This window comes from Stegodyphus dumicola, chromosome 6, assembly GCF_044657685.1.
Source record: "Stegodyphus dumicola isolate Sdum_Otavi_A_Nest chromosome 6, ASM4465768v1".
NCBI classification, from domain to species: Eukaryota; Metazoa; Arthropoda; class Arachnida; order Araneae; family Eresidae; genus Stegodyphus; species Stegodyphus dumicola.
In genome coordinates this window covers 102,760,428-102,782,887 of record NC_140773.1, presented here as the reverse complement: position 1 = coordinate 102,782,887, position 22,460 = coordinate 102,760,428, and the positions used below count along the sequence as shown (strand labels likewise).

The 22,460-nt window shown below is 34.0% G+C and overlaps 1 protein-coding gene across 1 annotated transcript; it reads left to right on the top strand.

The window, feature by feature from the left end:
• Positions 1-2,055: 2,055 nt before the first annotated feature.
• On the top strand, positions 2,056-9,769 carry LOC118186715 (uncharacterized). Its single transcript, XM_035356846.2, has 2 exons — positions 2,056-2,819; positions 9,389-9,769. Exons 1-2 carry the CDS (start codon positions 2,176-2,178, stop codon positions 9,477-9,479), a joined length of 735 nt encoding a protein of 244 aa, XP_035212737.1. The 5' UTR covers positions 2,056-2,175; the 3' UTR covers positions 9,480-9,769.
• The last annotated feature ends 12,691 nt before the right edge of the window (positions 9,770-22,460 follow it).

Sequence of the window (22,460 nt, the reverse complement as noted above, 5' to 3'; positions counted from 1 at the left end):
TCGTTAGTTCTTGGCGTTTGTTTACTTTCGTTGCATCAACAGTTTGATTTGATTTGTGTTGTTAATTTGCTATTATACCTAGGCGGAAGTGGCAAATTGTGCTATAGCGTTGTGTCAGAATTATACACGTTAATACGTTTTTTGGCGGAAAACACTCTTTACAACCAGATAAAATAACTATTCTTTAATGAATTTATGTAGTTTTCATACATAACTGTGATGTAATTTTACATTTATTTTTCATTTTACTGCTATTTTACATTTAAATTGAAAAATTTCTCATTTTAAATCATTTTTTATCATAATCTTCATTTTGTGTATGAGACTTACATCGTAGTGAGATATTTAAACTCATGTCATGTTTACCAATACTGAGTACCTGAATGATTAGTTAATAAATTCGCGTATCCAACTTCAGTCTGGGTTAAGCTTTGCGAACTAAGTAAACTGATACATGCATCACCGTGAGGAAAGAACAATTTCTCGACCTCGCTATGATGCAAACATCGAATGAGTGAGTGACATATTTCTTTCAGTGTTATTTAACTGATGCATACAGGTATGTGTGATGTAATTTAATTGATATAACTTACACATGCTTGAACCTGAAGGAAAACAAATCTGTGTATAATGCTAGAATAAAAATAGCGAAAGAGTAAGTAAGATATTCTGTTCAGTGTTATTTAACTGCTGCATAAGTTTTAATTTTAATTCCATATAACTTGTTTTTAATTATAAGAGAAAGAAAAATAATTCAATTTTGAACACATATTTCGAGTATAACAAAAGTATTTTAAGAAACAACCTTATAAAAATACATTAGTAATTAAAAATATTTAATTTGTGTACAGTCTGAATTTAAATTAAGATGTGGTGGTGTATTTAATTATGGCAAAGCACACTAGGGCTATCTGCGTAATAGGTGTTATGCCTTTGTGGAGGACTTTCTCAGGGAAACTGGCTCGTATACACGTTACACATGAGGAAAACCACGAAAACGCCCATGCAGCCAGCCCGTTCGCGGGATTCGGACCGAACTACCTGTGTTCAGCGACTTTACCGCTCGGCCGCTGGTGGGCCGAAACTAAGATGTAGGGCAAGTTTATTATTATTATTATTGTGCGTATATGTGTAAGAAAATGTATTTTTATTGTTCCATTTTTAATGTATGGAAGGAAGAATAGGATGCCAATATCGAAGATTATTTACTAAAGCAAATAATCACGTCAGGATAAATGTTATATAGAAATCTTGGGAGTGTAAAGGATTATAAGAGTACTTTTAGATTATACTGAAAATATATGCACTTCTGCTAAAATCTGAAGTGAATCAGTATGAAGTGACTTTTCACTTTAAAAAGAATGTGATAAGTATACTATTTAAAAGTATAATGACGGATATTAAGAAATTTGTAGAATTTTATGGTATTTAAATATGAATTTGTTAAGTCAAATCTTTTTATGTATATTTTTGCTTGAGATATGTAATTTAAACTGAAAATCACGATCATATATTTCTCATGGAATGTCAAAGTTCATTTGTATTAAAAAAAAGTGCATGAGCAATGAAAATAAACAGAATAATACTTTTTGATTATGTTTTTACGTCTTAGCACTTATGCCATCATGTGTTCTGTTCAACAAGATTTATTTAGTGCAAAGAATACTACGAAAAAATATTCAAAAATACCTTGTTTTGCAATATTTATTTCCCTTAATTAACTTAAATATCGTTTTTCATTTTCTAATGCTTTCCTTTACGAAAAGAATTTAATGTTTACAATTATTTTCAGCATTCGTACGAATTCTGTGCATAAAATAAACATTTTCTTTAACAAAATACTTAATCGGAAAGTATATACCCGGTATTTCCGGTGTATCTACCACATATAAAATGATCATTTTGCTTTAGTTTACATTTTTTCCATTACCAAAATCATGTAGCAGACGCGTCGGCCGATGCGTCTTGTCTCCCGGGTGACGTCACTACCAGCAACCAATGGCACGCTTTTTCCGTTCCTGGCCTAACCTTAGTATATTAAAGAACCTTGCATTACAGTAACCATGAACGAATGTGGGTGATTTCTAGTTCGGCAACAGGTGGGGTGGTTTTTTTTAATTTCTGAGCGCCGATGCTGTAATTGAACCTAATTTTTAAATATTTTACGATGCTGTAATGGAACTAATTTTCAAGTATTTTATAGACATGAATATTATTCAAGTTTTAATTTATGTTATGTACTTTTTACCTTTCTTGAGTGCTTCCGCTCGACCATGGAACATTACTGATTATGACAGGATGGTGGACTTAGCACCCCATTCTTCTCCGCTCATGCAAACCATTGATTCCATGACTTTCACTTTTTCAAAAGCCCTTCAGGCCGTATCTCCAACACTTGAGCCATTTTTAAGTGTCGCTACCCTTGCCTACATTGGTTATGTTGGAACCGTAATGGCAGTTCCAAAGCGACTGTCTAGTGCTGGATTTCCGATTCTTGAAGACTTTTCCGAGGAAAAAAGATCAGCAAAATCTGCAAGTTTTGTTGATTCGCTCGCATCTGGCTTTATGAAAGACGTTATTAGCAAGACGGAAGCAGCTGATGTAATGAAGAATACTACCATCGCTGCAACTAAAAGAAGTATTGATACTTTAAGGAAAACGACTAGAATGGTGAATCTTGGTCTCAGTTCGCTGCTAGGAACTGTGAAGTACTTAATAACTTTATTTAGTCCAGACTGTCTCTCTAGATCAATGTGCCATGTTGGACAGTTCACGAGTATTCATTTACCTCTATTGGGATCCCTTCTAAGAAGAATTAAGTAAGATTATTGTTCTCTATTATTATTGCTGTTTTTATTCTCTGTTACTGCTTATAAAAGTAATTAATATTACGCTTATAGTTTAAAGTTTCGTTACTTTAGAAATTCCGTTACGTTTTTTTTCTTAATAGAAATTTTTTTCTTAATGATATAAATTTCAAACTATATTTCCTGTTTCTTTTTATTTAAGGAACGTTAATTACCATTGTAAGTTCTATTCCGTTTAAATAAACGTTGCAGAAAACTAAACTATTAACAGATGTAATGCAATTTTCGTCAGTGAAATGGTTCGTATTTCTGTAAATTTGAGTCAAGTTATACAAATTGGAACTGTAGTTTACATCTACAAATGATTTAAAAATTGTTTTATAAGCGCTGAATTATCCTTTCTTGAAATCTAATAAAATAGTGTTTTATCTTTCGTATTAAAAGTTTTTGAAATAAAAAAAAATTGCGATTACTTGTACTTTTCATTTAAATCTTAAAAAATGACCAAACTTAAAAAATTAGTTTCCTTAAACTGTAAAATTTAATGCATACCAAAATGTCCATAACTTAATTTTAAAAAGTAAATATATATGTACCAGTGTCACTATGTACATATAAGAAGTATGCAGTAAAAATTAGATTTCGAGGATTTTTGAACATGTCATTCATATGAACCGTGCTGAAGCAATATAAAGCTTTGCTGAAATGCTTTCTCCTAAAACTTTTACTGTGTTAAATGTCATTTTTAACAAGTGTTCTTCATTATAATGTTCTTTGTTTTGCATTTCATAAATATTTCTCTTCTTACTAACGAAATTTCGCGACCCATGCGCAATGAGATGGTCGATTTGTTAAAAGTCTAGGTTAATCTTTGGATTATGGTAACTTGGCGAAAATTTGGCAACCAACCCTGCTACAGCAACCTGCTAGTTTTGTTTTGGACGCCATTTTGTTTTCATGAAGTAAAGGCATGTTTTTTTTTTTTTTTTTTTTTTACTCAACATTTTTTCCAACAATCTGTTAGCCGAATTACGCTTATACTAGAACTTTTATGGAACAAAAATGCTTAATCATGACGAAGATTAGGTGCGGAATTGGGAGAAAGTGCAGAATCGCAAACTGCTTGCCGCGTTTTTAAGAATTGCACATACACGGTATCATCCAGCCTATTTTCACTTAAAGAAACATCCTAGAATTGCACAAAAATGGCATTGCGCACACTCTTGACTTTATCCATGTACACTACCGAGTCCTAGCTAGTAACTTTTATCACCTTACCAAAATGTCGCCAAACTACCTGTTACCATATTCCAACGATTAGCCAAAGTCTACCAGCGTATCAGAATTTGTTTCATATTCATCTGTTACAGTTCATTAATTATAGAATACTTAACCATCGTTATTTTGAAAATAAAACAATTTTAATCTCACGATGACCTTTAAACGCCTAAGCAAAGCTATATTCAAAATATATTTAAATTTATATATTAGTGTCTATTTTCTAGTTTTTCCCAGAAATACAATATTTCTATTATAAACTTCGCAGTCTTCATTATAGTGTTGACTTCGCAATATTTGAAACTTTTTCAAAATATTTGGATCAAAATATTGGATTTAATAATATTGTAATTGAGTCTAGATTCTTAAGTGAAAACGAATCTGCATTTAATATTTGAAGTCGTAAATTAAATTTCTTAATGTGTGTGCGAGTTTGAAGGTAAAGGAAAAACTGTTTAATGAAATAAAAAATACTTCATCGAAAATGCAAATAAATGAGTCTTATTTTACAAACTACTTTGCATAGCGTAAAAACTGCTTTCAAATGCTTCAAAAGAAAAAATATGCGATTTTAGTTTTATACTGCAGTATTCGCTTTCTTGCGGTGAATATGCATAGAATGGCAGTTTAAAATCTGCATCTTATTTACTACATATTTACGAAATAGCATCCTGTTTGTTACCGAACTTATTTAAAAATGTGGTCTGTTTACGTAACAAGTTGACTTTAAACTGATATTTAAAAAAAAAGAAAGAAATTATAAACAAAATGGTTATGGAATAATCGCAATCCAAGGTTTAGGATTTTAAATACATAACTATATTTCATACTTACAATGCATTAAATTCAATAATTTTTTCAATCTTTTCTACCCGCGGTAAGCATTTGTAAATAATTGGATTTTGTATTTATGTATAAGTGAAAATGTAATATCATGCAGCCCTTAAGTTCAATGCATAATACCATATTTAGGTTTAGCAGTCCTTCTTGTTATTTTAAGTTCCTTTGAAATTCCTTTGCTCGCAATTAGTGTGATATTGCTTGGATTTCACTATTCTTGTGTTATAAAAAACTAAATAATTTGTAAGGTCTAAAATCAACTGTGGTTTGGTTTAACTACGGAAAAGTACTCGACCGTAAACTAAGGGAAAGGATTCCTTCGTGCATTACTTTCTAAAGGAAACTGGCTCGTATACATGTTACACGTGGGGGGGGGGAAACCACGAAAACGCCCATGCAAGCCACTTCGTTTGCCGGGATTCGATCCCCGAACCGAACTGTTAGTGTTCGACTTTACAGCTGGGCCGCTGGTGGAGCTGAAGTCAACAATGAGCATCTACGCTGTAATATTAGACAGTATCATATTTATGGTAATTATTTTAATTTGAGATGTAAGCATTAGAATATAATATAATAACTGCCTTATAGTAGCATATTATTTAATCCAACTGGTAGATTTCGGAGAATTTTAAAATCTGATAAATAATGCAGGCAAAACATTTTTGGAAGAAGCTTGAAATTACTTGGCTAATTACTTCCAAAATACAGAGATCCGTAGTTAAGCCTGCAATTATATTCCTCCTGAAATAAATTCGTGAAGAATCCTTGGTATTGTCCTGTTATCAGAACCGGATGCAGAAAAACTAGAGACCAAACATTTCTCTATACATAATATTTGGACAAGATTTTTAATCTCCGGCATTTCCTTTCACTTTCAATTAATATAATGGCCGACCAGTGACCGAGTGACTAAAATCACGAAATAGTTTTAACAGATCTGCAGATTAAATTTCGCTCAACAAGTCCTCTTAAACATAACATGCTCCTATGGGCATTTATTTCTATTAAAACTTTGGTACTATCAAACAATCCATCGTTTTTGACCACCAGTGACCGAGTCAAAGTATTCAGCTCTCTTATCTACTGGAACTAAGGTTGTTCGGTCAGGGCTAAGGTCCTGGCAGACGAGCTTCCTGCACGACGTTTCCGTGTTTACTACAAGCATGAAGTAAATATAATAATGAATCACTGCAGATATTTCAGGTGGTCAGAAAGTCCTAGCGGGTATTGCTTCGAGCAATCAGCCAGAGATCTATTATTCAACAACTCAAGTTTTTATTGCCCATAGTACATTTACAAAACTCAAACTTAACACGTTGATTGCTAAGTTATAAGAAAATTTTTAGGCCCCGAGCGCTGCTATACCATACGTCAATTGTTCCCGATCGTAGGAATTTAGATAGTCTAGAATGAAACATTTTAAGACATGCATTCAGTTTAAAATCTTTCCTCAGGAACGAAGTATCTAAGAAAAGGTTTGAGATTCGAAAATTGTTTCTTATTTTCCAAATATATATTGTAGTAACGACTGGCTAAAATGTTTTTATTAAAATTATTGCCCCAACTTTTTGCAATGTCTGAAAGAATAATTTTTAAATAAATCATAAAAGGGAAGAACCTGTTTCGAGGCTTATAAAAATTCGAATACTAGCGATAAAGAAGTCTCGACTTTTTTAGAAAGATAATTATAAACAAAATAACATCTACAGATTCTGATTCGAATATTGATAAATGCAGTGATAATACTCGTAAATATGGCGCAGATAGTACTGGTTAACAATTTTACAAGAATTTTCAAGAATAACAATTTTACAAGAATTCGTCGTTTAGGAAGAACGAAAATTTGATGCAAAAGAAGGCACAATGCAGTTTAGTGAACGAAATGAAATTAGCTGTCGGCAACAATAATTTTCTTTTAAAAATCATTTTTAATACCTACTTTACCTTGTACGTACTCGAACTGTCATCCGGATACGGGTGATGCGGCTTGATCAGAATTTTTGCAGTCGCCCGAATTCGGATGTCAGTGTTGGTCACTTGTCAAAAGTTATGTAATGCCTGCTGCTCTGAAACTTCACCTATTTACGTTCTCTCGACTTTTTCTGAAATACTGATTTAATAATTGATAAAGGAATACACGCATTACCTTGTGCGGGATTATACTATGTAAGGTGTGCTTTAAACAACATATTTATAAATTTCTATGTATCTAGTATCTTAACCTTTTTTTATAAATACAGGCATGAAAATTATTTTGAAACTATTTTCATTGAGGATGTACACCATATTTAATTCTATTACATATTTACGATAACTGTTTTCAAGCGTAAAAGGCTCAAAGTTTTCCTTTTGAGATTTGCCTTGCTGATGGTATGAGCCACATTCTGCGAAAGTTGGGGGATCATTTATTTTAACTCCATTTGAACAAAATGAAATAAACCGGGGTTTTAAATGATTCGAAAAGACTAAGATAACTTGGGTAAAATCCTAGAAGAGTCCACCGTTGGTGACAAACTGGGAAAGTGCAGAATCGCCCACTACTTCACGCGTTTCTCAAAATCGCCAGCTTGAAAATAACAAGTAAAAAAAAAAAAAAATTGCACAAACTCGGTATTCATGTACACATCACTTATTTTCACTTAAAAAACATCCCAGAATTGTACTAACTTGACATTGCACACTAACTTGACTTTGTTCATGTGCACATCAATACACGTCATATAAGTGGGCGCGACAAGGTTGTGGGCTGTGCTAGAAATTTAACCATAACTTGAATTATTTCCATCTTAATACTGCTGTAAAATGTTTCTATAAAAGCCTGTTGTAAAATAAAAGGTTTAATAACTTGAATTCATTTTTAAGCATCGTATATAAGGTGGGTATGATTTTCGGGACATTTTGAGACAAACATTTATACTCTGACAAATAATCTATTCAAATCTTGAGTGCTTTTAAGGCAGTTTCAAAGGAAGTGAATACTTATTCTGATCAACATGTTTTAAATATTTACGCTTTGAAGTCGAATTGGAAGCAGCTATGGTACTGTTCTGTTTTCAGGATCGGTTTCAGAAACGTAAGCATGCATGTAGGGATTTATTCATGTGTTCATATATGCATGCATGTGTGTAAGCACAAATGCATTTGCGTGTATACATATATATGCAAATACATACATACGCGCATACACTCGTACATTTCTGAATCCGGTCCCGATAATAGAACAGTACCGCAACTATTCGTACCATTAAAAAATTAGTTTAGTAACAATTGACGCTTACAGGAAGAGACTAATATTCTACATAATCTTGTTGGTTATACTTGCTCGTATGGATTTTGCACTCTTAAAACGTTTATATTTTTAAACTAGGCATTTAGCAAATGTTTGTTTTAATACCCAAACATGCGTTAGAGATCCCAATTTCTAAAGCAAGAATTATCAATTGAGACTATTGGCTAAATCTAGGTCAATAAAATTTATTGAACGTGGACCTCCTGATGCATACCTATTCAAAATTTCTCGATTTCAATAAATGTTCTTTCTAGTAACTCTAGTCAAAGAGATAGGCATGATATCTTGAAATCTAATCAGGAAAATCATCCTGAATTGAGCGGATTTAAGTGACATAGTTGCAAAGAAACTGATCAACAAAGATCACTCTCAGAATACCATTAACTTCTTGATTTATATGCACGTCCTGAGTTCCCATTAATATGTATTAGATTTTAAGGTTGAAAAATTTAAAGATTACATTACTTCATGAATATTTTTAAGTTTTGAATTTGTTTTAAAGGCTTTGAAAACTCTCATTTGTCTAAATTTGAAATAACCAGCGTTTATTATTTCAAAGTACATTCATAAATACTCATTAAACAAAACATTAGGCGTCACTTAACACCAACACACATTTAAATTTGCCATTTTTTGCAAAACGAATGGCCGATCTCTTCAGTAGCATATAATGCATCGACTACCGTGATAATTATTCGTATTTAGATCTCAAAGCCAATCTAATTTAATCATGTATATGTTATTTAAAATCCTAAGGTATAAGTAATCCTATAAAAAACAGAAACGCTTATGTATCCTCAAGTCATCTCGTAGTTGGTTGCTGCAAAGAACTTGTTGTACATGGCAACTACGAATTAATTCCTACTCATGGCGGAAATTTCGGCAACGGTCGCCAATTTTTACCTCTGAATTCTAAAAGATACGCCCATCCATAATTTGCGCTAAATCGCGCTACTTGGCCGATTGGACGGGATAATGCACAAAGTCAGTTCCTTTAGCTCGATAGATTCGGATTATTTCGTAACTGTGAATCAATATATTAAAATTTTTAAACTATCGCCAATTTTTCCCTATGATATGAATCACATCCGGTTTTAAAATTCTATTTATTTCAATCTGGATGACTATTTTTATACAATTAATGAATAAAATGCCTCTAAAATTTTCTTTCTAGTTCTTATGACTTGGATGACTATTCGCAAGCTTTGGTTGCTGGTACAACTATTGGTGACTGCAGTGCTGTGTTCCATGAATGTACTCTTTAGAAAGACTGAGTAATTTTCTTAATTTAATACCTTAAGCAAGCAGCAGGCTGCAAGAGCTTATTTGGAGCTATTTCATTCAGATGACTGCAAAGCTGAATCGAGCTTCATACTTTCATTTTACGCATTTACAAGACATGCTTAAATATTACATTCACGATAGTCATAAATTTTTAGTTCATGTTATGCTAATTTATAATGTGCTGTTAGTAGCATGTTTATCATTTCATTTACATTGTGTGTGTTTGTATTTTTCGCAATAATATAATAAAATTTCCTAAAATTTAGATTTCTATTTGGCTTTCAAAACATGCATTTTTGAGCTGCAACATGACATGTTAAACGCTATTTTCTAGCAGATGCTTCTTCTGTAATTAGAATGAGTATCCAGTACTTTCCTTTAGCATAAATATGGGCTTACAATTCTTTAACTACCAAACGTTCTGGATATCAACTTATACTGACTGCTCTTCAAAGTTGGATGCAAACTTTTAAATTCTAACAGATATATTAAATATTGGGGAGGATAAACAGCAGTCGCATATCCATTTATTGCTATAAATTTTAGTGAATTAAGACCATTAGCTAAAAGTATTTGTGTAGGAGAAAATATTTAATGAAGAATCTAGTTTTCATACATATCGGTATAAAATAGTATTAAAATAAATGTTCTGCATACAGGGTCCGACTTAGCCTAATTGGGGCCCGGAGTAAAAACTTCTTTGGGGGCTCCCTCTGCTTCACTACTTCAGTAATGAAGAACCGAACTTTATGAAGGTATTTAAATTTTTCACCTCGTTATAGATATATAGCAAGAAAACTGACTAGAACTTAAAGTAGCTATAAATTCCTCATCCCTCTAACTGGCAAACGAAATATTGTTCTGTCCATTTATTGAATTTCTGACAATTCTATGTCTATCATTAAAAGGATATAAGCACATCTGAACAGCTAAAATTTGATAAAAATGCTATTTATAATTAGGAAATGTAAAGACACTTTTAGCAATTTGAAATCACGTAAAATACAATACAAACAGTTAAGATACCGGTTGCAGTCATCACTATCCGTTATCATTCGATATTTCGGAAGGGATCCAGATAAATTTTCAGTCTTGCAAATGAAATTAATCAAAAGAATATTTGAGATTTTGTGAGAATTTTAAGAGAATACGACTTATAATTGATTGTTGTGATTTCTCAGTGTTGCGAAAATCCAACAGAATCCATTAAATACGATACAACTGAATTTTTTTCGGTTGCGATTATGATAAGCTAGTTAACAATCATAGCGCTGCAGTTTGTGAAATTTTAGCAAGTTTCAGAAATGCAGTTTCCCGATTGTTAACTTTGTCATCTAGCTGCGAAAAATTCATATCCTTGCTGACATTAGGAATTCAGCTAAATTTTCGCAATTATGATGGCTCAATTAAGCCAATCAAAAGCCAGTATTTTTGTAAACATCGTATTTTGCGACATATACAAGCTTGTTACTAGAGATCCTATCAAAATAATGACATGGAACGCTTGCAGCGTTCTGAACAAACTTCGCGAGCTCTGACTTTTTAGCTAATTATGATATCGACGTAGCCATGCTCACTGAGACATTTGCTACGCCTAGCTCAGTCTGGATATCCCGAATTATAAGTGTTATAGATGTGATGGGTTGAGTCACAGAGGTGGGCAGGTCGCCATCTATGTTAAGTAGTCACTGCTGTCCTGCCTAATTAGTGAAGAGCGAAATAATGGCCAGGAGTCGGTCACAGTTTGTCCTTCTCCCCTTTTATGGAGTTTTGTATTTCAATGCATTGTACAATTCCCCGCAAAATCTCTTGGAGATTAGCAGGCTGGGGAATATACTGTATACTAATAAGAATGTGATTTTGTCAGGTGAGATCAGTGCTAAGAATAAGGAATGGTATTGCCGGAAGACGAACAAGAATGGTGGAGTTCATTAATAATTTACCCTGTGGTATTTTTATGCTCCGAGTGAGTATACTTTTCTACCGCACAACCCACGTAGGGGTAATAGTTTGGATTTGTTCCTTTCACCCCTTTTTACCCAACTCGGACCTCCACTTTACTACGTCAGGCATTTATTTTATAATGTCGTGTGCCTTCTTGGCCTTCTTATAATCGAGCCGGAGACGTCGCGCCTTGCGCGATATTCCGGCAATATTCGTGCTGATAAGGATACAGGCTTGCGACATATACAGGTAAAAATACAGGCTTTTGATTGGCCAAATTTGTCCATCGTAATTGCAAATATTTAGTTGAATTTTGCCCTAGAAAGCCATGGATTTACGAAATATACATTTTTGTGTTCATTCGATAGTTTAATGAAGAAGGTAACATAAAACTGACTAATTTTATACTGATATTTAAACGAAGTTCATTAAAGAAGGAAACTTAAAATAAACTTTCTATTCGATTTTGCGGGGCCGTGGCTTAGTCAGGCTCTGGCTGCACAAGAATTATTTCAATGCCTATGGTTTCATAAAATTTAACTTTTGAGCTCCGCCGTTGCCAGTAATGCGACTTGACTTTTAAACTATGACCTTTAAATCCACTGTTGCTGCTACGGCGACACGCTTGTTTTGCTTAATTGAGCGCTTCTGTTGTATGCTTTAAACGTCAGAGAAAAGGAACAGGACGTGAAATTAATGAATTTTATCATAGTTGTTTCAGAAAACCCTACAAACATGCGGATGATTGTTTCTTAAAATATCGCACTGATAAATTGCAAAACGTAAAATTTTCATTCTGTTAAAGACTGTACACTTATTTAATAACGCAGCTAAGGAATAAATATCTTGTTTTATTGCAGGAAACTTGTTTTTATAATATATATGGGCACTTGTAATTAACAGTGCTGGAGTTGTTTGTGCATTATATGAGTCACTAGGCTGAAGTGCACAGGATTAAGTCACTAGGCTGAATATCTTGTTTTATTGCAGGAAACGTGTTTTTAAAATATATATGGGCACTTGTAACTAACAGTGCTGGAGTTGTTTGTGTATTATACGAGTCACTAGGCTGAAGTGCAAAGGGTAAGCGCCTATAATGTTTCCATTTGATGACTCGCTTTTTAATCGCATAAAATTTCTCACAACAAGCTAATATTTTTATTCTTGCCCTGTAGTTAGAATGCTTTCTTTGTAAGTCTGTTTCCCAAAATTTGAGTGCTTTCAATTTGTTCAAGTAATTCGAGTCATTCATTCATTCATTTATAAAGCTTTGACATGGTTACAGAATCAACATCTTGATCCTAAGAGGATGTAGATTTCCAGAATCTGAAAATCATAAACTTAGGAAGTTATGTAACAGAAGATAATATTCCTAGAAGATCGAATACTTTAAAAACTAAACACGTCCTCTGTTACCTTTTCGGGCAGTTCATCAAAAGCATTAATATAATTCAAACTCAGTGTATCGCTACTACTAGCCCATTGCATTCTTAATACATTAGTAGTGTTTAAGGATTTCTCTGGTATATCATTGTATCCTCATTTTTACGTAAGTCGAATTTCCTTTCAGCTAAGATGTCTGTAGCCATCCGTATGAAGTGAAGCAATTATTGATTCTTTTGACGCTGCTTATACAATTAGCTACACGAAAACTGTTCTTCAACTTTTCAACAAATTTTACTCAATATTTTAACTTCCTTTCGAAAGCATCTTTCAAAATGTATCCAAATGATATTTAGCAAAAATATTCCTTATAAAAACGGACCACTGGAGACGCCAAACATAACTCTACAGTTTGTGTAATATTTAAGTAAGCATATTGGCTTGATTCCATAAAAATCTCAAATAATCTGTGTCTTTATGATTAAAGCTGATTTTTACGAAAGCTTTTCGTATGTCAGATGTAACTTTTTTTTTTCTTTGTTCATCTGAAAACAATGATGAACTGAAAATATAAGTTCAGTAAGATTTAACCCCTTTTCAAGGCAGTTATTTAGCTTAGGTGCTCCTTTTTGTTTCATCGAAGCATCGAATAATGACCTAACTTTTGTTGTACTGTTTTCTTTGTTTACGTGATGATGAAGTAAATAATAAGACACTTCAATTTCATTTTCCGGCACAGACTCTATTGTTCCTTCTCGTTCCGCTTCACATGAAATCTTCCCCATATTCTTCATAACGATTTTCAGCTTACAGTAGAATCTTACCTCTTAATAGTTAAATTTAAATTTTATGGCAAGGGCAGATGATCACTAAACCACGTTAAGCATACTTGAAAACAACCCTGTTCATTTATTTTAACTGTAGATAAATGTTTTTTTGCTTCTAGAAGTTTTAATTTATTTTTCTTTCCTAAAAGATCTAAAATTCCCAGCGTGTCAAGAGCCCACAAATCGGATATCAGTGTCTTTTAAGTATTGAAGTGACAAGAAAAGTCGAATTATTTGAAATTACAGACGATGAGTTTCTGCCCATAACCGTCCATCCTAAATTGATCTCAATAGCGGCAAGACCTGAGGCAAGTAGCCTAAAACCCTCAGCCATCAATTTTCCCCAAATTACTATTTAATTACTTCCAATTAATATTTCTATTAGTCCATTTCTATGATCATTAATATAAATATGTTGTCTGCGTACGGGTTCGTACGCGATAAAAGGTTGAGTGCACAAGTCCGATAAAAGGTTAATAAAATTTATTCTTATCAAAAGAAATATAACCGAACGCTGGAATTTTCCTCGGAGATATTCGTACAAGTGTTCACAATTTCACGCAATATAATCAGTATTTATGCTTCAAACTACTGAAAACGTTACAATATAACGCAATGCAAAGACGGGTTCGTAACAGATTGAGTGCACAGGTTCCATAAAAGGTTAATAAAATTTATTCTTATCAAAAGAAATGTAACCGAACGCTGGAATTTTCCTCAGAGATATTCGTACAAGTGTTCACAATTTCACGCAATATAATCAGTAGTTATGCTTCAAACTACTGAAAACGTTACAATATAACGCAATGCAAAGAGAAAGCTAATCCGATCTCACTCTGAACTAGCAACAATAACAACAGTAACTAATTAAACAACTGAGCTGAGATAGTCATAGGTCATATCTTATCTTATTTAAGTGGTTTTTGAGCGCTTTGGCCTTTGCCACTCTATGTTGCGTATCCCAATGTTGCGAATACTAGAAATAATGAAAAAATAAAACCCAAAAATTTGGAAATTACTTTTACACCAGCTGTTTTACATCGCCAGTAGCAGAGTTGGAACTTTTAGCAATTATATAGCAATTTTATAGCATTTTGGTCATATCTCTGCATCGCTGTGGCAGCAGCGTACATCCAGTGAAGTCTCGGAGAAGTCTGTATATCGTAATACTATGCGTGAAGTATGAATAAGCCAATTAGAGACTCACATTTCATTACATACAACTAATGCAATAAGTCAAACCCGTTTTAACGGGCGGAAAGTCCAAAAATCCTGCTTTGCCAGGAATAATTAAAAATAATGAAGAGATAATGAAAATAATAAAGTAGAAAATAACTATATACACTAGTTGCATCAATCCACCGCTTAACATCGAAATGTATCTTCTAGGTCGTTACAATGTTGACTCGCTTAAGTAGGCGTAATTTCAATATTTCTCACAGTCTCATTATTGTAAGACTTACAACAAAGTCAGGTCAGTGGTTATCTCAGGCGGCGACCAGTCTCATTATTGTGATTGTCACATTTTTTAAAGAAATTATGAGATAGCTTGTGTATTTTCTCTGTCTAAAGACAAAATTTTAATATTGTGTGAATAACCGTGTTACGTACTGTTAAACATAGAAAATGCCGTGGTTCGCCAAACAAATATTTATTACTGAGATATTGCAGAGTAATACGCAGAGTTACATGCAAACAGAGATAAGCATAAGTAGAGTAATACAAGCACTAGCACAGATAAATAAGTACAAGCAGAATAATACTAAGCAGCGATAAGTGGTTACAAAGGCCATATATATAACTTTATAACAGATCATGGTTTAACAAATCATAAAAAAGACACAATAAATAACCAATCAAAAGTAACATGCAGAATGGGATTTAGTTTCAGAATAACTCGGACCTGGCTGAAAGCTAATGAATGTTTCGGACTTGACAGAAAGCTATACTTCCTTTTAACCAGTAAGAATGCGATTACAAATATCTCAACACTCCCCCTTAATCGCACATTATACATAACATAAAAGAATTACACAATTTTTAAACAGCTCAAAGATAACAGTTCATAAAATTTTGTTTTGGACAAAGCCTTAGTTAACATATCTGCAATTTGTAAACCTGATTGTACATATTCAATTCTAATATTATTTTCCTTAACAGTCTTAGGAGTGAACTTTAATTTTATATCTATATGTTTCAACCTACCTGAAAAATTTTCATTAACAATACTTTTGATACATGACTGGTTATCCTCAAAAATATAAACATTTTTAACACTGGAAATTTCATTTACTGCATTTTTTATCCATAAAACATCTTGAATACCTTTACATAAAGCAATTATTTCAGCTTCTGTTGATGAAAGTGCAATCTCCCCCCCCCAATCTGCATCTACATACAAAACAAGTTTGCCCTTTGCAAATCACCGTTTTTGTATATCAATTTTAAATTTAAGGTGGTTTTCAAGTACCTAAGAATTCTTTTTAGAGCACACCAGGCAACATCAGTAGGATGCTCCTGCAGTTGGCTTAAGCAATTTACTGCAAAAATAATATCTGGCCTTGTGATATATGCTAAGTAAAGTAAAGATCCAATTAATTCTTTGTATGGGCCTTGAAATGCATTTCCTTTCTGAAAATCAACTGCTGTAGATTTTGGTTCAATGGGAGTTTGGGCTGTTTTACAATCAGACATTTTAAATTTATCAAGTAATTTTTCAATATATGGTTTCTGATCTAAATACAAACAATTAGATTCAAATTTCAGTCTAATACCCAAAAATTCTGAGACAATTTCAGATTTTGACATTTTAAATTCATTTGATAACAATGATATTATAATATTTGTTTCTTTTACATCTGAACCTGCAATTAATAAGTCATCTACATAAAGAGCCATAATTACTTTCTTACAATTTAAATTTCTGATGAAAATACATGGTTCAGAGTCCAATTGCTTAAAATCTAATTTAATAACAAAATTAAGAAATTTCTGATACCATTGTCGAGGAGACTGTTTAAGACCATATAAACTCTTTTTAAGTTTACATTTCTTACCACTCATATCATCATATCCTTTTGGCTGGTCCATGTAGATGATTTCATCTAACTTACCGTTCAAGAAAGCTGTCTTGACATCTAAAGTAAAGGTTTGACGACCTTCATTATTGATAATTACCAGGATTAAACGTAAAGAGCACATACTAATCACTGGAGAAAACGTTTCTGTATAATCTATGCCTTCCTTTTGCATAAAGCCACGAGCAACAAGCCTCGCTTTGTAAGTTCCATCTCGTTTTTTACGTAGAACCCATTTGCAGGAAATGGCTCTTTTATCAGGGGGTAAACTTTGTAGGTCCCAGACGTCGTTATCTTCCATAGATTTCATTTCCTCGTCCATAGCTCTTTTCCATGGTTCTTGTTCTACTTGTGGTAGATTTGCAATATCTTCAAATGTCAGAGTGTCTTGTGCAAACATTACTTAGTAAATCTCAGAATCAGGATACCTAACTGGCTGTTTCTTTTCTCTTGAGGATTTTCTTTGTTCCTCCTTCTTATTTGCATCATTTAATTCGCCGTTATCAGTGTCTGAAATTGATTTGTCTTCATTTTTAATGTCATCATTGTCATTTTCACTCAAATCAAAACTATCGCAAATATATTTTTGATTTTCTACTTTCTTCTTTTCTTCATTAAATTTAACATTTCTGGAAACAATGATGCGTCTTGTTTCTGGAATCATTAAACGATATTCCATGATGGAATAACCTACAAATATCATTCTGACAGAATTTTCATCTAGTTTCTTTCTTTGCGATGGTGGCACTAGAGTATAAGCATCACAGCCAAATACACGCATGTTTTTTAAATCAGGATTTTCACTATACTTCAGAAAATAAGGAACATGATTGTTAGTTGAACTATTTGAGAGTCGATTATTTATGTAAGCAGCCGTAAGTACTGCTTCACCCCAAAGAAATTTTGGTAATTTTGCCTCAAGTATCATTGCTCTAGCTTTTTCCAGTACAGTTCTATTTGCTCGTTCAGCAACACCATTTAGAAAAGGTGTATAGGGAGGTGCAGGATCTATTTTTACACCTGCTCTTTTAGTAACTTCATGCAATTCTTCACTGACATATTCTTTGGCATTGTCACAGCGCAGTTTTGCAACAGTTGGATTCAATTTAAAGAATAGCTTGAGTTCATCAGCAATGTCACTTTTTCTTTTGAGCAGTCTGATTTCCATAAATCTCGAATAGTCATCAATTATAGTCATGAAATACCTTTCCCCATGGAGTGTTTGAGGTTCTATTGGACCATATATATCAGTGTGTATAGTTAGTTATAAGCGGTTTGGATTCTTTTATGCGAGGACCCTTTCCTATAGGCAAAGCACTTTGTTTGGCACGAACACATACTTCACAAAAGGATTCTTTTGCAGGAAGATTCATCAGTTTTAATTTTTGATCACAGCAGTGTCCTAACCTTCTGTGCCATAAATCATCATTCTTTACTGCTTAAGCTGTAAATAAATTTGGTGAAAAATCACTAAAATATTGTCCGCATTTATCCAAGTATCCAAATCTAAAACGCTTGTTTTTGTTTTCAATATAAACTATTTCATTTTTAAAAATTACGCTTAAACTTGCTGCTTCAATATTTTTAACAGAAATTAATTGTCCGTTTAATTTTGGAACGTAAAGAAAATCTTTTAACATTATTTCAACACCATTCTTAGTTTTACCGCAAATATCACCAATTCCTTCCTCTTCTAAAACCGCCGACTTAGACGCGCACTTAACAGTTCCAGTCTTAGGCTTAATTGAGGCGAACCATTCCTTGTGAGAAGACATATGAGAAGTTGCACCAGAATCAATAATAAATTGATCATGCACAAGATTTCCAGCCATAAAAGATATTGCAGGGGATGCATACTTATTACTATTTGAATTTGCCTGCTTTTTAGAATTCTCAAAACATTCACTTTTGAAATGACCACTTTTCCCCCAGTTATGACAGACGCAGATCTTTTTCCTACAAAATTTAACAGAATGTCCTTTTCTTTTACAATAAGTACAAAACAATTCTTTATGAGCACTAACAAAAACAGAGTTATCTGTATTTGGTTTAGAATACTTATTTTCATTTTTATAATCAAGCATAAGAGATTCACAATCAATAAGTCTACTTGTAACAAAATCTAAACTCAAATTATTGCTTGGCTGATTCTCTAGAGATGCCTTAATATTTTCATATTCTTTTGGCAAAGACATTAAAATGTAAATAATAATATCAAAATCGCTTACTTCAGAGCCAGAGACGCGTAGACTACTCACCAGGTTCATTATGCTGTCTCATTGACACATCCTTGGATTTCCTTATGGTAGCTAGACGTTTACGCGTTAAAATTTGACTCACTGCACCTTTAGCGCTATACGTAGCTTGTAGTTTCTTCCATATTCTACATGCAGTGTCTTCACATTGAAGAGAAACAATAACATTATCACTTAGAAGGGCAAGTATTAAGGCATAAGCTTTTTTGATTTCAAAACATCTGCAACTCTGTCCGCAACTGCTTCTGTTTCCAAAAACGTATCCAATTCCCTTGCCGTAAATACTGCTCAAACTCTTCGACACCAAACAGTAAAGTTATTAACACCGTCAAATGGCGCTACACCAAAAGCTTCCCTCCGGAAAAAGCCATCATTCATAATATACCAAATCAAAATCACGCGAACGATAAATTATTACACTGAAGGTTCAATTAGGGAACTATCAGCGAATTCTAACTTTTGAAGGAACCACGCTCTGCTGTTAAACATAGAAAATGCCGTGGTTCGCAAAACAAATATTTATTACTGAGATATTGCAGAGTAATACGCAGAGTTACAAGCAAACAGAGATAAGCATAAGCAGAGTAATACAAGCACTAGCACAGATAAATAAGTACAAGCAGAATAATACTAAGCAGCGATAAGTGTCTTGTCTTGTCTTTTGAATGGTTAGGAGGCAATTAGCAGCCTCTGCTGCTTTAACCACCGCTTTTGAAAAAAATGCCCTTAGGCGTTGGTATATATAATTAAAAAAATGGGCGTGTAACGCCGCGCCTACTAGGCGAAGCTGAAGCAAATACAAAGGTATGTAGAGTGAAAAAGCATCTGGGAGCTGTTCGAGCTGTGACAAAAGATATAACTAGCTGAAAAGTATGCTTAATAAAGCATTTGAAAAAATAAACATTAAGTAATTTAAATTAAGTATGCTTTTGAAACAGGTTCAGAATGAAATGGATCGTAATTATACTGGTGGGAGTGGCTCAAATGAGGAATAAGTCAACAGTAACATATTTCTGGTGAATTTCAAGAGTTCTCGTACGAGAAATGTTAAAGTCATATAAATTAACAGTATTCACAAACAGTTCACACTGTACAAAGTTCTGGAATAAACACACTTTTTAAGAAACACTTGTAAATTTAAAAGACACAATATTTCAGCATAAGTCACAGTTTAGAAGGCGGGATGGTGAAACACACATAATTAATTCAGTTTGTGTGACTGACTGACTGACTGATAACTTATAGCCAGAATACCACTGAGATCAGTAGTTTATCTGGCTCAATCAAATTTATGCCGGATGGGCACAATAACATAGAACTATCTTCACATAATGTCCGCAGTAAGGAGGAGAAAGACGGATAAAGAATAGGAAGACCAGCAAAGCAAGAGCTCACTAGCAAGTAACCGGCCCGGTAAAGGCGTGACTAAGTGGGAGTCATAAAATGAGTGTAGAATGTGAAGTACAATAAATGAGTAAGATACAAAATTAAGAATGTTACTAAACACATTGGGTACATTATTTACAGGTGGGCACTAGGTGGGAAAGTTCGGGTCCCTGATAAGGTGGGCCGCAGGTGGGCGCAGTTTGGCGTCCTCATTCAATATTTCGTAGGTAAAGATATCAAAATTTCTCATATGGTCACAGTTCAGAGCTTTCGTGAAGAATTTCCTGTTGATCTTATTCAGGTGCTCTTCTAGAGTGTCCAGTTTTAAGTCACAGTGCAGTGTAGCATTGCTCACAAAAAAGTGAGCATGGGTGATAAGCCTTAAGACTTTGTTTTGCATAATTTGAAGTCTTTTTATATCCTCCTTGGTAGCCGTGCACCAGGCCGGCGACGCATAAGTCATCAATGGCCTAATTGCCGTGATATAAACTAGCCTCTTCTTCCTGAGGTCTAAGCTAGAATAATTACCCAATATAGGGATGAGACTATTTACAACAGTGAAAATTTTTCTTCTGACCTCTGTTATATGATCTCCCCATTTTAATCTTTCATTTAGCATTACTCCTAAATATTTCACCTTACTAACTCTAGGAATCTCTTCAGAGAATAAGAAGAGCTTGCTATTAATAGTCAACTGTGTATTTTTCCTCCTTATCAATAATAATTGCGACTTGCTGGCATTAATAGCAATTCTCCAAGTCGTACACCACTTTTCTACCACTGGTAGAAGCTCCTGTAATTTCTTGATTGCATGGTGTGCGTTTGCGGACTTTATGGCTAATGCCGTATCGTCCGCATAGCACCCAAGAAAGTAATTTCTGCCAATGTGAGCCCTAGGGAAGTCATGAACATAAAATAAATACAGGACGGGCCCTAAAATGGACCCCTGTGGGACGCCTGCATTCATGGTGCGTAAACTGGAGATGTCCTTTCCAATAGCCACAGTGAATTTCCTATTAGTGATGAAAGACATAATTAGCTGAATCAGCTCTCTATCCATAGGGAGATTTATAAGTTTATAAATAAGCCCCTCATGCCAGACGTGGTCGAATGCCTTCGCCACGTCTAGCATGAGTAAGGCGACATTTTGTTTCTTGTGAAGCGCATCCCCACAAAACTCGACGAGCCGAACCAGCTGCTTCGTTGTTGAAAGCTTTCTCCGGAAACCAAATTGTTCCGGAGGCAGTAATTCAATATAGTGTTTCAATCTGCTGTAGATTAATCTCTCAAAGACCTTTCCTAGTCCCGGAAGCAAGCTAATGGGCCTGTACCCATCTGGCTTAGTGTTATCCTTGCCGGGCTTAGGCAATAAAATAACTTTTGCGATTTTCCATTTTGTGGGAAAATAGCATTGACTAAGACACGCATTGATAATACTCGTGAATTTTGTCACAACATTGTAGGGCAGATTTCTAATTGCGTGATTATTAATACCGTCTATGCCAGGGGCCTTTTTGACTTTAAGCTTCTTTGTGATTTCTTTGATCTCACTGGGGTTAGCAGTGGCTATGTACCTCTTAGCAGTGTGGGCATTAAGCCAATCCCTAACAAAGTAGCATGCCTCATTGACAAAATTAATGTCCATGGGCGTCATGTTAGGTCTGAACTGCTCTTCTAAATGGTCCGCAAGGACCCTCGATTTGTCTTTATTATTGAGAGCAACAGAGTTTTCAGTATAAATCGGCTTATTGCATGTACGCTGCCTTTTCAAGTTACGCATGAACGTCCAGAGGGTGCCATCATTCGGACTAAGATTCTGAATTTTTTCCTCCCATACATCTCTCTTATGCTCATCTATTTTCTTTTTAATTAATTTATTTAATTTGTTCATATCTCTTTTAACGTGAGGGCTCCATGTAAGGTGCCACGCTTTCCTCATCCTATTCCGGTCCTTAATCATCTCTCTAATTTCCTGTGGCAGAATGCCAGCGTTATTATTTCTTCTCACGTGTCTAGATGCATTTTCAATAGCATTATTGATTGAATCAGTGAGGGTATCAACTGCATCATCTATATCTTTCCGCGAGTTC

Bases quoted from the DNA above. Each gene is read 5' to 3' on its own strand.
- LOC118186715 (XM_035356846.2), top strand. From the start codon at position 2,176: ATGGAACTAATTTTCAAGTATTTTATAGACATGAATATTATTCAAGTT. The intron at 2,820-9,388 runs GTAAGATTATTG...TTTTCTTTCTAG, and splicing joins TCCCTTCTAAGAAGAATTAA to TTCTTATGACTTGGATGACT.